This window comes from Mytilus californianus, unplaced genomic scaffold (assembly GCF_021869535.1).
Source record: "Mytilus californianus isolate M0D057914Y unplaced genomic scaffold, xbMytCali1.0.p SCAF_26, whole genome shotgun sequence".
Lineage (NCBI taxonomy): Eukaryota > Metazoa > Mollusca > Bivalvia > Mytilida > Mytilidae > Mytilus > Mytilus californianus.
The window spans coordinates 268,647-285,448 of record NW_026262675.1 but is presented as its reverse complement, the minus strand read 5'-3'; the positions used below and the strand labels follow the sequence as shown (position 1 = coordinate 285,448).

Here is a 16,802-nt window from a genome sequence, read left to right as displayed (position 1 = left end):
ATATTTCCACTTACCTGCCTCCTTAACTAGTTGCAATTTCCCTCTACTTCCCCTAGCTACGTTCGTCGAGTTTTTTACTATAAATACGGTAATACCTTCAGTTATCGATCTCCCTTGCGTAACTCTTCAGTTTCTCTCGGCGGCCGCCATTAAAGCACATGCGTTGCTTTCCCCGTACGCTTTTGAATCGTAAGATGGAGAAACAGCTCTAGGAAGATAAGTTTAAGAAGTGTGTAAGGTGTCCGGACAAGATGAACACTCTGGATGAGCACGATGAATGTTACAAACATCGTATTTGTAACGAGTCATTCCCATGCAAAATTTGCAAAAATTGGTCAAAGGAGCATCGGAATTTGATCATGAAAATGATTGAAAAAAGTGTTCAGAAGAGAATTAAATTGAATAAACTGTCTCAACCCGCCTGCGTAGACGGGTTGACAGATTTCAAAGACATAAGTCCTCCTGTGGAGGCGGCAGTCAGAGCTTCAGAGGACGACACTGTCACTGAAAATACACCTGACAACAGCACTTGTATGGTCGATATTTCGGCCATTGTACAAGAACAGGCACAATTACAAATACAAAACTTATTCAAAAAGAAATTGATTGATATCAATGCTAATTTTCTTGAAGTTCAACCTCCTGGAAAGCCTAGTTCTGCAACTTTGCAAAACCAAAGGCCACATTTTGACAAATTCAAAAGCTATGACGATCAGATGTCTTTAATTACGAATGTTGATCAAGATCAGGTTTCTTATCTTGATCCAGAAGAAAAGATTGATGATGGGTCTGCATCGCCACGATCTAGTCAAATGTTTACATGCACCCCAGTTGAGGTACCACAAGGGGCACCTGGTGCTTCTAATCCAATTGAGTGGGTTTCATTTATTCATAAAATGGCAACAGTTCTCAGTATAGAACCTGAATCTTCAGAGACTCAAGATCAGGAACGTCCTTCTTTTGTTTCGGCAAGATTAAACCTGACAAGAATGATAAAAAATCAGCAATTAAATTACCTTTGGAAGGTACAATTATTGACATGGTAAAATCTGTAGAAAAGGAAGTTATCTCTGGTCATTGAAAAACAGAGCTGATCGTGGCAGGGATGATAAGGCTTTCATGGTTAAGAAAGATGATTTTAATGCTTTCTGTAGTCCGCTCCTAAGTCAGATGACAATATTGAGGAAGGGCTATCTATTGGTCATAAAGGCAATTCTTTTAAATCTGAGTTAATATTCCACCTTTTCACAGAGAATTAGATAATGATTTTCGTCGTATAGACAATTCTGCCATGGCAGTTTTTAGAGCAGTTTCATATGGTACTATGATTTCTGCCTTTTTGGGTGAGGCAACTTGTGAAGATGATAGGATTGAAGGACGTAAAGCATTAATTAATTGCTTTAGAAGTATGGCTGATTTATCAGGCAGAATCATGGCAAATTCAGTATTAAGTAGAAGGAAATTTTTTCTGAAAAATGTTAACTTCATTAGTAAGTCCACAGAAAAGAAGTTGTTAAAGTTGCCCGTTTTTTGGCAGTCAACTTTTTGATGGAAAATACTTTGACACACTGCATACATCAGCAGAAAATTTACGGGATGCTAGAGAGACCCAGAATGTTTATAATAATACTGGTAGTTATAGCAAGAACTCTAACAAGTCTAGAGATGATCGCACTCCTGTAAATGACTTTAACAGAAAGAGGAAAGGTGACTATTCTGACAATTCTAAACATGGAGCTAAAGTTGCCAGAACAAACACTTAATCCAACAAAGATAATTTTCGTCCAGGAAATTTTTCAAGGAAAGGAAAGTTTTTTCGGAAAGCATTGGGAACCCAAAAGGTTTCCCAGCTCCAAGGAAGTAAGTTCAAAGAACCTTGTACAAACTGTAAATATAAGACCCCAGGTAGGGGCACGTATGCTAATGTTTAATTCACAGGAAGTGGACAACGATCACAGGAGATCTATGGGTTTTAGAAACTTTACTAGAAGGACTAAAACTGGAGTTTATGAGCCATCCATGTTTAAACATAAAAGAGACAAGTGTTCCAAGATATGGTATTCACGAGTCGGTAATTTTAACAGAAATAAGTGTTTTATTAGAAAAAAATGTTATAGAACATGTTCCTGTTGGGCAAGAAAACTTGGGTTATTACAGCACAGTTTTCGTAGTTCCGAAACGACAATGAGGTCAGCGACCGATTCTCAATCTGAAACCTCTAAACCAATTAGTAGTGCCTCATCATTTCAAGATGGAAACTCTCCGTTCGATTATGAAAGCTTTAAAAAAGGGAGACTATGCAGTAACTTTGGATTTAGCAGATGCATATTTTCATATTCCAATTCACACAGATTTCAAACAATTTCTGAGATTCCGATTTCTAGGTCACAGCTACCAATTTCGAGCAATGCCATTCGGGCTCAAATCTGCCCCAATAGTGTTCACAAAGATCATGGCTGTATTGGCAGCATACCTAAGAAAGTTAATGATTCAGATATTCATGTATCTAGACGATTGGCTGATCAGCAATTCAGACAGAACATCTCTTGTAAAGCAAATGCGTTTTGTACTCAGTCTAGTTCAAGATTTGGGACTTCTGGTAAATCAGAAAAAGTCAAACTTAATACCAACCAAACATATAGAATACATGGGAGCCCTTTTCAATCTAGAGAAAGGGATAGTAACACCAACAGAGACAAGATTTCAAAGTATTTTGGAAATAATACATGCATTACTAAACAGTCAGCTGATGCTCACGCAGTAGTAATTTTAAAATTACTAGGTCTGATGGCTTCATGCATTTACCTAATACCCATGGGAAGATTACACATGAGGCCAATCCAACTTTATTTGTTAGCACTATGGAGGCCAAACATCCAGTCATTGAATCAGTTCATTCCTGTACGAATGAGCTTGACAGTACATTTAAAATGTAGGACAAATCGGACAAATATTTTCAAAGGAATGCCTTTACAGGAGCCGACAATTCAGTTGACATTGATCACAGATGCCTCAGAACTAGAATGGGGAGCTCATCTAGAAACTTGGCAGACATCAGGAATATGGCCAAAGTCTTACCAACTAAATCATATAAATTGGTTGGAATTGAAGGCTTTACAGTTAGCTCTTCAAGAAGCTAGCTGTACAGATCGTGAAAGACATGAATATTTTGATAAGGTCGGACAATACAACAGTGATAAGTTATATCAACAATCAGGGCGGAACCCATTCGCCAGAACTGTGTTACCTAACTTGGGACCTTTACTAATGGTGTATTCAGAACAATGTAACTATCCGTGCAGTTCACATTCCGGGAAAGATAAATCTACTAGCAGATGCTCTTTCGAGGGGGGAAATCTTTTCAAGATGACAGAGTGGACATTCAACACTATGATAGTAAATATGATATTTCAGAAACTGGGAACTCCAAGTATAGATCTGTTTGCAACAGCTCAAAACAAAAAGTTGGCAGTTTATTGCTCTCCGGTTCCAGACATAGCAGCATTTCAAGTAGATGCTCTAACTGTAAATTGGAGCGGCATGTATGCATATGCATTTCCTCCTCCAATCCTTGTTCCTCGGACATTACAAACGATTCGAGAAGAAAAGACAGTTGTTCTTCTAATAGCACCAATGTTGCCGAGACAATCTTGGTATCCTCAGATGTTGGATCTACTGATAGATATTCCAATAAAACCACCTCTTTTGCCAGATCTGCTTTCACAAATTCACAATCGAATACAAATATTTCATCAGAGTCCAGAAACATTGAATCTTGTGGCATGGAAATTATCAAATTGCGCCATAAGTCAAAAGGATTTTCTGAAAAAACTGCAGAAATTATGGAAAATGCCAGAAAAAACTTCTACTCAAACAGTGTATGATGCAAGACTCAGAATATATGACAGTTGGTGTAAAGAACACAATATCAATTCCACTTCTTCAACTATACCAGAAGTAGCAGAATTTTTGTTAGATCTTTCTACTGTAAGAAAATGCAAACCACAGACTATAACAGGTTACAAGTCAGCCATAGCATTGATTCATAATAATGGATTATAAATTTCAAACAGTTCTGAGTTATCTTCATTGATTAAAGGATTATTTAATATGAATCCGACAATTCGTCAATTGACCCCAAATTGGAATTTACTTTTGGTTTTATTGATGCCAACAAAACATCCTTGTGAACCTTTAGATTCAGTGGAATTAAAGTTTTTAACATTCAAAACAGCTTTTCTAGTAGCTATTGCATCAGCCAGTAGAGTTAGTGAAATTCATAGCTTATCATTAGATGATGGACATTTTAGATTTGAAAAAAAATGGAATTAAACTATTACCAAATATGCAGTTTCTTGCAAAAACACAGACTTTGAATAGGCCTTGGGAGCCATTATTCATTCCTTCATTTAATTCTTATGCAACTGATTCTGAGGATTTGAAACTATGCCCTTGCCGTGCACTAAGGATTTACATAAATAGAACAAAATCTATAAGGAAATCAAACAGACTGTTTGTTACTTTAATTCTTTGTTTTATTCTTTTCCCACCTCCTTTAGTAGGGCTGCGAATTCTTTTGCAACTAGTTAAGGAGGCAGGTAAGTGAACTAGAATTTTTGTGGGTAAAATCCTTGTTCATGAAATATTTACACTTACCTGCCTCACCCGCCCTCCTCCCCTCTCGAGGAATAACTTAATATAAACTGGTCCGCCGTTCCATCTATAGCTTCGCACCGTGTAGCGATAAGTGAACACAACAGGGGTCCAGTTTATACTTAATATTGGTCTCGAGAAACTGAAGAGTTACGCAAGGGAGATAACTGGAGGTATTACCGTATTTATAATAAAAAACTCGACGAACGTATGGGGAAGTAGAGGGAAATTGCAACTAGTTAAGGAGGCAGGTAAGTGTAAATATTTCATGAACAAGGATTTTACCCACAAAAATCCTATTCATAGTTAATAGGTCTGTTTCTCGGGTAATGTATGCAATATGTCTACTATAGTTGGTGTATGGAGTTCATATTGTAGGGCAGTTTCATCTGACCAGGACCTCATTTTCTTGGTCCATGGGACAATAGGTTTTTATAGTTAGGTCTGTTTCTCGTGTAATGTATGCAATATGTTGTCTACTATAGTTTAAGTATGGAGTTCATATTGTCGGGCAGGTTCATCTGACCTTGGCCTCATTTTCTTGGTCCATTGGGCAATAGATTTTCATAGTTAGGTCTGCTTGTAATGTATGCAATATGTCTCCTATAGTTGGTGTATGGAGTTCATGTTTGTCGGGCAGGTTTATCTGACCTTGACATCATTTTAATGGATCAGAGATAATGTTAATTTTATGTTATACTTGTAGTATAAACTTTTTCTTCGTGACTTTCAACATAAATTCAATCCTAATTAGTCAATCATGTGAGACATTTCAGGATGTGCCCTCTTATTTAGGTTTTGGCTTTGTACAAGTCCATTAGCTATCTTAACATTTTGTCTAATCCTGCTGTGTGACCTCTCTACATGATTGGTGCAATTGTTTTGTTTTAAAAATATTACAGCCTTGAATTATTCAACAAGAAATCAATACTGATAAAAAAAATTAAAAGAATCCTACAATAAATATCTGAAGAAATTGCTTGACAAATCTTCCAGGTCATTGGCATTCTAGTGTCCTCTTGTGCAGATTTGTTACTATATGAAATTTATCCGGACTACTTTTAGATTAAAATTTCGTAAGAGTTCCGCGGAACCCAGTGTCTCGCCTACTTTTGCTGTTAATCGCAGGCTCAACAAAAATGGGGAAGAAATTAGTAAACATTTTCCTCGACATACTATCTTTTCATTGTAAAAAGCTTCTGTCCACGTTTGGTAAAAATCAAGAATGGTTTATGAGTCTAATAAATGTTTTAAAAACTTTTACTGCAGACTGTATGTAATGTTAACTGGAAGAAAAACTATAAGTCCATAATGCCATTTATAAGTAATATACGGAAAAACAGGAAATAATTTTTTACAAAATTTTCTTCTAGATACTAGCTTTTGATCATCAACAAGCTTCTGTCCAAATTTTGTACAAATCCAGGATAGTTTAAGAAAGTTATTAAAATTTGTAAAACTTTAACCACAGAGTGAATGTAATGTAAACTGGCAGAAAAACTAAGTCCATTTTTTAATAAGTAAAATACGGATAAACAGGACTTTTTTTTACAAAATTTATTTATGGATACTATCTTATGATCATAAACAAGCTTCTGTCCATGTTTGGTAGAAATCCAGGATATTAAGAAAGTTATTAAAATTTCAAAAACTTTAACCACAGAGTGAATATTTGTGGACGCCGCCGCCAACAACGACGGAATGTAGGATCGCTATGTCTCGCTCTTGCGACAAAAGTCGCAGGCTCGACAAAAATGAAGTCAACAATATCATTTTTGCCTCTCAATTATCATAAAAGTAATAATACTTGAGTTAACTGCATCTCATCAAAGGAAGAGCAAGAAAATTACAGTTACCACTGACACTACAAAGTCTGCTTTATACCTTTGACAGGAATGTATCAATGGATTGATTTTTGTCAATGAGTTGATGACCCAAGGGATTGACCAGGACATACATACACATGTATGGTCATACGGACTTTCCCTTTCTGAAAATAAAGTACACCAGCTATGGACAGCTATAAACAGTAGAGATCTCCCAATCACAAATTCCTTAAATCATTTTAAGAAATTTCACCATATATCTTCAGTGGTTTTGAAAATTGGCTAACCAGCATCAAAGGTTTATGGCAATGTTTTTCATTGATAAGAACAAAATAAGGATTATTTTTAGAGGACCTAACATATATCATTGCTGCAAAGATTGGCTAAAATTTGATGTGATATTCAGGAAGATGAAAATGAAAAGTTTACAGAATGAAAGGAATGCCAAGCGATGACAATATATCTGTAAGATTCATAAATGCATTTTAGCTGTTTGTCAAATAAGATACAAAGCCTTCAAGGGCAAATGGTAAAATAGATTTGAGTACTCTTAGATCGGTATACTGTGTCTTTTATCTTTTTTATAAGTTGCTTTTAGTGCTTGTTGTGCCAGTGGGATGAGTCAAGCCCTTTCAAAGTGATTTTTAAAATTTCTTCTTATGTTGTGTTGTTACAACACGGTCCAATATTAGAGGGGGTTTGAGAACTTTAACCCCGCCACATTCTATGCACTGAAAATTTAAATTAGTCACTATGACTATTAAGTTAGTCAAATATTAGCCGAAAGGTAGTCAACAGCATATATGACTATCCATCAAGTCCTTGTGACTACCTGCACGGTCAATTTGACTATGTTAGTGGTCACAGCACCACGTGGTGTACAGTATCGGTTTTCACGCGCACTCTTTCGCGTTCCCTTTGTTCCCTAGATCGTGTAGATGTAAACAAACCAGGAGGCACGAAACTGTTATTTTGTCAATTAAACCAATTGTTTAAAGTAAGTATCATGTATATTTGTTTTAATTTAAACTTACAAAAATTAAATTTAAGAAAAAGAAGTGTTATGAATGTAATATCGACACACGTAATGACAATAAAAAAGGGGGAGATATGTAAAAGGGATATCAATTGTGATACACATACAGCGTATTGTCGATTGAAAAGAGTATTTAGCGATATCTTTTTTTCATCTGACCAAACGCTGTTAAAAATAAACACTGCAATCGATATTCACAACAATAAATTAAAAAAAAAGCTCAGGGTGGCTGTCAAGATTCTGGTGCTTACATTACAATGCTGTGATATAGGATGGGTGGCTGTCAAGATCCTGGTGCTTACATTACAATGGTGTGGTATAAGATGGGTGGCTGTCAAGATCCCGGTGCTTACATTACAATGTTGTGTTATAAGATGGGTGGCTGTCAAGATCCTGGTGCTTACATCACAATGTTGTGGTATAAGATGGGTGGCTGTCAAGATCCCGGTGCTTACATTACAATGTTGTGGTATAAGATGGGTGGCTGTCAAGATCCCGGTGCTAACATTACAATGTTGTGATATAGGATGGGTGGCTGACAAGATCCCGGTGCTTACATTACAATGTTGTGATATAGGATGGGTGGCTGTCAAGATCCCGGTGCTTACATTACAAAATAATGGTATAAGATGAGTGACTAAATCACTAGATCAAAGATTTTAAAATTTGTTTTTTTCATTTAACTTTTAACATGACTGATATACTTATTTATTGTTATATTTTAGCTTCTAAAATGATATAATTATATTTTTCAGCAAATAAAGACATTGCTATTTGTATGAACACAGCTGAGAGAGTTTTGGCCAGAGAGAATATTACACTGACACAGAGTTGATACCGACAAAATATCTGAAATAAACACTTCAAATTCTGACATACTGAAAATGTATAAAATATATATTTAAGTTGGGATATCATAATGTATGTAAAAATGAGTTTATAATAAATATATTTTCTTTATTTGATTTTTAGACTTCAATATATGTCACTGAGTAATGGTAACACATGGAAACTTAAGATATATGAAGGTTTTGAACATTGAGCACTTTGTGGTCCTATACTGTTGTCATTGTTAGTATTGCTGCTGTGGTATTTTTAATGATATTATATTCCAGATGTATTTGTCAATCCTATGGAAGAGAAACAACATAGAGTAGAATAACAGAAGAAATGAAACATAAAAGTACAAAACGGATAGAAACACACACAAAGTAAAATAGTAGAACAAAAAACACAACACAAATTAAAATAACAGTCTAACAGTCTATTGGTCGTGACTATTCACAGTAATCATGTTGACTTACCAACATGGTCACTTTCGACCATTTCAATAAGTCATATGGACTGCATTCAATTGTCAAACTGACAAATGTGCATAGTCAATTGAAAAATCCAATTCGTCAAAACGAGTATAACATATAGTCATTTTGACTTCCTAACATAGTCATAATTACCACCCTACTCAGTCAAATGTGACTAACCATCTAGTCAAACGACTAAGAGCATAGTCACAATGATTAAAATGCATTATCATCTAGAGGACAGTCAAAATGACCAATTAAATTGGTCAAATTGACTAATTTAGGTTTTCAGTGTGTGTACCCCACAGGTCCCATAGCATTACTAAATGTAATTGGTATAAAATGGACACAGATTTAAGTGCAATAACGTCACATATATTTATATCAAAATAATGCTATTTCCGCAGTTTGCCAAAGACATTTAATGATTATCAAAGACACGTCAATGAGGTCAAAGTCGCTGAATTGTCATCAAGACTGACCTGGTATGAATTAAAAAAAATTTAGGGGTATATATCAATAAGACAGCAACCCAATGACAAAATTAATCAAAGACATCTAGAGGGCAACAAACAGTCTTCATTTATTATTGTTATACACATATGCACATTCACAGTACTACAATCTGTCGATTTACACTAAATCCCTTGGATGTTGGGTGTTTACTGATTGATATTTTAGTCTTAGTTACATGATTTTTCTATTAGTTGTTATTTGCTTTGAATTAGCTGTCAGTAACTGATAACTCTCAGATCTTTACTTATTGTCTTTTTTGTCGTGGGATGTATAGATACGCTGCCACCACCAGTCTGTGTTTTCGTTAGATGTTTTCTGCTTTGTATCGATCTGATGAGTTAAGCCCTTTTCAACTGATTTTCATAATTTGTTCTAGTGTTGTACTGTTGCACCACTGTCCCAGGTATGGGGAGGGTTTGGTGCCAGCAAACTAGTTTAACCCTGCCACATTCTGTGTGTGCCCGTCCCAAGTCAGGAGCCTGTATTTCAGTGGTTGTCCAACGTTGGTTCATGTCTTGTCATAATTGTTTTGTTATAAATTAGGCCGTTAGTTTTCTCAATTAAATTGCTGCATATTTTTTGTTTGGGCCTTTTATAGCCGACTACACAGTATTGGTTTTCTCAATGTCGAAGGCTGTACGGTTGCCTGTAATTGCTTACATCCACTTCATTTAAACTTTGGTGAATAGTTGTCTCATTGGCAATCATACCACATCTCCTTATTTTTATATTCAACAATAGACTCATATATATATTTTGTTTAAAGGCCATTTTTTCAGCAGGTTCAACTGTAACCATGGAAAAGAAAGGATAAGGTGTATCAGTTCATGACACAAAATCACTAGGTGCTCAAGAAAACAATAAACCAATAAAAGCAAAGGTACAGTGCTTTTATTGCTATTTTTCATCTCAATGTTCTAGTGAGGTCTTCAACATGCAGCAAAAACTCTCACCTCACTGCAAGTTCAAGATGGCCCCTAGCACTGGTTTGGGTGGAATTCTTTGCTAGTTGATCTACAACAAATGTTAAAGTTGAGATACTGCACCTTTTTTATCAATGTTGACTAACTGTTTAACTGGTGTTTTATTTACTAAAACTACTAATTATAAACCTATGACCATTTTTATTAAGAACAATATGAACATTTTGTAAATAACATCATATATGGTGCATGCAATAATGTCCTAAATAACAATATAAATCATTGATTTAAAATTATTAAATAACTTAATAATCTGTCATAAAAATCTAATTATTACACAATGTCATACAATAAATTATTTAATACACTTTTAAGTAGAATTGTACCTATAACAACCTTTGGTAATTTGTGGTATAAATTAACTAGTGCCCGTCTATCCTATCTACTGCTAAATGCCTTTGTCATTTCTTATAATACTATATAGTAAATGAATTGATATGTTTCATCAACTTACTTTTTTGACTGTAAAACAAAGTATTCTTATTCAAAATAAATTTATCTGGTGGAGAGTTGTTTCATTGTGGCAAGCATACCACATCTTATTTTCATATTAGTTGTTTCTGGAAATTGTCATACCAGAATAAGACAAATTGAAATGTAAAAAAAAAGTTTCATTTGATAAATACAAATTACAATTAATGATGAAGAAGATTACTAAAAAACATTACATTTGTCATCGTTGTCCTGCCTATAAATGTATAAATCCTAACTTGTATATCAAAACTCACAAAGCATAAAAATTTCAAAGTTCACATATTTTCTTACCAAAATTTGGTAAAAATCTGGAAAAGTTATGCCAAACTATTAAAATTAAAATCCAACAACCATTTTCAGAAATCATTATATTCTATAATTCTTTTCTCAACCCAATGAAAATTTGCAATTGTTTAAAAAAAAAAAGAGAGAAAATAACAAAACTGAACACATGGCTAAGTATATGTTAGTCTGTTTAAGTCAAACAAATCAACTAAAACTAATTAAACGTTTATCTAATTATGTTAAAGCACAACAAATATCACATCTATTTCATAATCTAAAGTAAAAACATTTTATCAAAATCAGAGAACTAATTAAAGAATGAAAAGTTAAATGATGCATAACATTTATTCAATTCATATTTAATGTTAAATGAAACATAGTTATCCATTAACTGTCAAACAGTACTTCTTTTTCATTTAAATGCCTACATCCTCGCAAAAGCTTTCAAAATATACAAATACCCTGTAGGTTTTGCATACATAACTCCTGTTAATTAAAATCTAGCTATTATACTTCATATTTAAATTAAGTATGTAATACAAGTCTTTATATCATATAGAAAATAATATAGAAATATAGGAAATCTGTGTTTGCTATTTCTGGTGGGTGATTCTTGAGTTTATGAGGTGATTATTAGTTTTTAATTGTATTCTTATAAGTTAAAACTTGAGTGTACCATTGTGTTGGTTTTACCTCCCTAGAAAAAAATCCAAGTCTTTTGTTCGTAGTCGAAACTTTTTGACATTGTTCCTCAGTTGATTTTTTGTATGTATTTGTATTATGATAAGTAACTGTTACAGAACGATAGTATATGTTATGAATTACCATTTTTTTCAAAGAAAAATTGTACTAATATAAAGTAACTTTCATAAGAATTGTACATATATTCCCTTCTTTTTTGCATGTTGCTCAGGTTTAGCCAATGCAGAACTATCGCCCATATCCATATCTTATTTACTGTGTAAATGGGTATTCTTGTTATATCAGGATCTTCTACATGGCAGCTGGCATTTACTTTTAAATCTATTATTATAACATCAATAATTTATTTAGTAGTCTTCCTCAAGTTCATTTTATGCCACAAGATTAAAAAAAATGTTGTACAATAAATAAATAAAGTAAACACTTTATGATAAACTGTAACATACAAAATGACTAATAAAATGACAGCATTACTGTATCCCTATAGTAAATAAGAAATAACACACAATCATTATATTCACTATATTTGCAAGTAAACAAACATTACAATTATAACAACCAGATCCTAAATTTTGACTTTAAACTGGAGCAAACATTGTAAATTTAGAAATATTTGCAAAGTTTTTATTCTTGAGAAAAATGTGACAAAATATGCATCCCATTAATTAGAAATCAAATTTCAAATTTTGATGCTTTATTTGTATACAACATTTCCTGAATTCCTATTATCTAATCTCACATTATGTCTGATGATCAACAATTGCAATAATACTTACATTGAAAAAAAATCTGAACTTATTGTATATAAAATGTTCAAAGAAATTTGTACCAAAATATAAAACTATCAAAATTGATTCACTAAATTTTGCACTTGCAATGATATAAAGAAATAAGTTGAGGAGTAGATTCAACCGAGGTCAGAATTGGCCCTTTAATTTTTATCTCTTTTCAATCAGGCTAAAATACTACAAATTTTACAAAGATATTATAGTAATATAAATTCAAAGTAATTTTATTTTGGTAATTTACATTATAAATTGTGAAAGTTATGATTCTAAATCAAGCATTTTCATGTTGTAACACTATTTTTGTAATAATAAATAACAGTTTCTAGCATATACAAATTTGGCCTAAACTTTAGATCCAGCAAATAGTTGTGTATACAATGTAAATATTCAATATAAACCTTTGCACAATTTGGATCATAGGTTGTGGTCAAGGTTTTCCAGAAGCTTTCATGTAAAAAAAAAAATAATGCCCAAAATAGGAAAAATAAGAAAAACTAGCATTAAGGCTTTTGAAATGGATCCATTTAAGAACCTTATTGTGGCCTTTTTGATAATATATGATACAGTTGAAATACAAAGCCATCTTTTGATTAAAGTAAACCTTGTCCTCTTTACAACATAAGAGGGTCCATTTATTATTTCATAAAACAAAGAAATTATTAATTAAACCATTTTCCAATGATAAACAGTGAAGTTCAATGGTGTCATTTCAGGAGTATGAAAATATATAATAAATAATGGGTGCAATATTAACAATGTGCAATAACTGATAAGCAAAATACAGATGTAAAAATCTTCACACATATTTAGTAATATATACAGGACTGTTCTCTATTGACATAAACCAAAAGATTAAATATTTTACCCTTAACCCTTCTGAACTATCCAATTACACCTCTTGTAAATCTCTCATCATCAGTTTGGGTTATAATGATACAAGTCATGGCTAACATCTGTCCTTTGTAAAAGTTAAAAGAATCAATATAACTTAGACAAAAAGTTCATGGCCTGAGTGTTATGGGATATATAAGAAAACAAATGATATTCTATTGATATGGAATTCTGTACAACAATAGTAAAAAATTGTATAGTCACACTTGTTACAACAAGTTCAGCACCAATATTTTGGATATGTTAATTTCACAACTTTGACATAAAAATGTTAACACTCAGTACAGATACTTATGACATACTATCAGAATAAAGGCCAGACAAAATGCCTATAAGTTAACTGAACAACATCAAAAATGTAAATATGATTGAAATACAGATCCTAGGTCAACGCTTTATACAAGGATGTTATATTTTGAAACAAAAGTGGATATTTTGACTTGTTCATTTGCATTGCTTTCAATATGTCATGTCAATAGATCTGTTTAACTTCTATAAGGAAACACAAAAGCATAATAGTTTAAAGAAAGAAGTCTATTTTACAGCACTATTTTTCAGTTATTGAAGCATATTTTCGTGTGTTGTAAAATTATCTGTTAAACATTGTTAAAAACATTAATTAGAATTTTATCTGAATGTTTTTTTAATCAATTTATTTTATTTTAAATTTCAGTTACCGTATTAAAAATTTTAGGTAACAAATTGCTGTGTATCAATGTCAATACATGTATGTGTAAGCATTAAAATTATATTAAATAATAGCTGCATGTACATGAATTGAACATTCAAGTATCTGAAATTAACTGAATTTTGATGTAGGATGAAATCTATAAATGTGCATGTAAAATTGATATATATGCAAGTACAAAGTATAGCACTATAAAAAAAAATCACCTGCATCGCTTTGTCTGATAATTATCAATAAAATTCAATTTCATTTTTAACAAATGTAAACCCTTCGTAACATAAACATCAACATCAAAATTCTGTTTCAGCCCTTTGTTTAAGTTCATTAATCTGCTGAAGAAGACTTGATGTACTACTGTGCACTGAATTAGGGACGTGACTTTCTGGTTGTAAATGAATGTCTGCATTCCAGTCATAGTCATCTATACTTCCAATAGAGCTGGTCCTACTGTTCATACCCCAAGAGTATTCTGAATTAGTCTCTGAACATCTTTCTTGTACAACAGCCTTGTAATCTTGTATTGCATCATTCAGTGACCATAGCTGCGACAACAATGAAATGTCTAACTGTCGTAGACCAACCTGCAAATGAAAAAATAAACATTTAACAATTACAAGTACCTGTACAAATTAAAACAGTTAAATGTATGGTTCAAAAGTAGGAAGAAATTGTTAAGTCCCAGTAATAATGAACAAACTCAGTTGGAACAAATTGACAAATTGGCATGGGACAAATACACCTTTTTCGCTATTTATGCCAATCCAGATAAGTTCTAAAATTACACAACTTTTTCAAAACTTTTCATAAGAGACATGTTTATACTATCGTAAACACATCAAACAACGCATTTTTAATGAGTGTAAACACATCATACAACGCAATTTTAATGACTTTAATTTGTCTTTTCAAAATTGTTTCATAAACATGATAAAACTATCAAAATTGGAAAATGTTCACTTTCCAAACTTTTTTCTCCCTCAGCTCATAGCTGATGACCTTTATTTTTGAGACTTTTGGCCCAAACAGGAAGTTGTCTAAATGACTGTATTTCCAAAATGGACTATAGCGATAAGGTGTATTGACCAAATCTTGGAAAAATTGGACAAAATTGGAGTTGGAACAAATTGATTACATGCAGCATTTGTTTATACTGGTCTTGGTTTTTATTTTCCTTCATACATGTATCTTCTCAACCAAGATGACCTAGTGAATTTTGATGACTGGTATATATATATAAACAGGAAATGGACAGCCTCCATGATTCTTTATAATATTTATCATATTTCCTACCAAAACTAACATAGATTATTGCTCCGCTGCAGTCCTGATTGATCTCTAGTAGCGTTTCCATTCCTTTAAAATATACAAATCCTTGATTTCAGTGAAACATTTTGAATACAATTTATAATGTCAAATACCTGACTCAACATTTTTTTTCTTACCATTTCATCTTTAAGTCTATTGAGTGCAACATTAAGTCTTGAGAATGGCGAGGAGTTTTTTTCTGATTCATTGTGTTTGTCTGTTTTCAAAGAAAGATTAGTTTTTATAGCATCTGCATCTTTCACTTTGTCTTTGGCATCTGGATCAAAACCATTTACAACCCTTTCTCCGTTCGCTATAAGTCCATTAAAACATTTTGGCAGCGGCGGTAGTCCGTGGCCCTCTGACATCTTATATGCAATTTCCAAACTGAGAGATAGGGCCTATTGGTTCGAAAAAAACATTTGTTGAACATTTGTTGAGGCTGTACAGGTCAGGGGATAATATAAGTAAGGGGAGTGAAAGCAATGCTATAACGCAAGGACAATCTCATTCGAACTTCTCAAGATCTTACAATATTGAGTTTGAAAAGATTGGAGAGGATAGAAAAATAATTAACTTTGGGCACTGGCTACGATTTCCCACAAAAAGTAACAACGGAAATTGCAGGTAATAATACCGAGAATAATACTTTCATTTTTTATTGTTACCCGCAGTTATTGTTACCCGCAAAAGATATTCAGACAGGCACCGATCTGAGACTACTATAACACATATAGTAGTCTCAGCACCGATTAAAAAAATGTGTTTTGATTTGCCAACAATCTGTGAAATAATTTTAAACGATTATATTAAACATGATCAACTTCCAGATGTGGGTCATTTAAAAAAAGAGTCGAATTTTGAAATCACAAAATTGAATTAAAGTTACTAATTCAAACATTCCTCTTCATAAGTAAATCAAAACAAACAGTACTTATGGAACAGCATATAAAAAGATGTAATCTTGATAATGTCATACAAGAATACATTGAAACATTTTTTGATAGGTGGTGCAATATTTTGTTTCTCCTGTTACCATGTTCAGAAGAAATTTTTGGTTATTTAGAAAAGGTTTCGATAAAATTTTAAGCCGCTTGTTTTTCATAGCCAATAAGATGGTTTTCAAGAGTAAATACTTCTATATATTTTCATTCTATGTAATGATAGATTATTTGTCAATTTTCCTTGTTGTACTGAAAAATACCTCTAAAAATTGGTTTTCAAAGGTTATAAAAATAACCACCAGCAACGCAAGTTTAAGATAGCAATTAATAATGTTCAGCATTGTTTTTTCTCTGTCTAATAAACCCAACATCAAATAATTCCCAGCGGCATGTTGGTTTACTTTTGTCTT

At 32.9% G+C, this 16,802-nt stretch overlaps 1 protein-coding gene across 1 annotated transcript; it reads right to left on the bottom strand.

The window, feature by feature from the left end:
• Positions 1-10,436: 10,436 nt before the first annotated feature.
• LOC127732624 (protein FAM89A-like) lies at positions 10,437-15,903 on the bottom strand. The gene is made up of 2 exons (XM_052241706.1): positions 15,586-15,903; positions 10,437-14,724 (listed from the first exon to the last, which is right to left on the bottom strand). The coding sequence occupies exons 1-2, from the start codon at positions 15,814-15,816 to the stop codon at positions 14,434-14,436; spliced, it is 522 nt and encodes a 173-aa protein (XP_052097666.1). The 5' UTR covers positions 15,817-15,903; the 3' UTR covers positions 10,437-14,433.
• Between the last annotated feature and the right edge of the window lie 899 nt (positions 15,904-16,802).

Coding starts and splice junctions, on each gene's coding strand:
- LOC127732624 (XM_052241706.1), bottom strand. CDS start 15,816: ATGTCAGAGGGCCACGGACTACCGCCGCTGCCAAAATGTTTTAATGGA. Junction 14,725..15,585: donor ATAGACTTAAAGATGAAATG/GTAAGAAAAAAA, acceptor TTTCATTTGCAG/GTTGGTCTACGACAGTTAGA.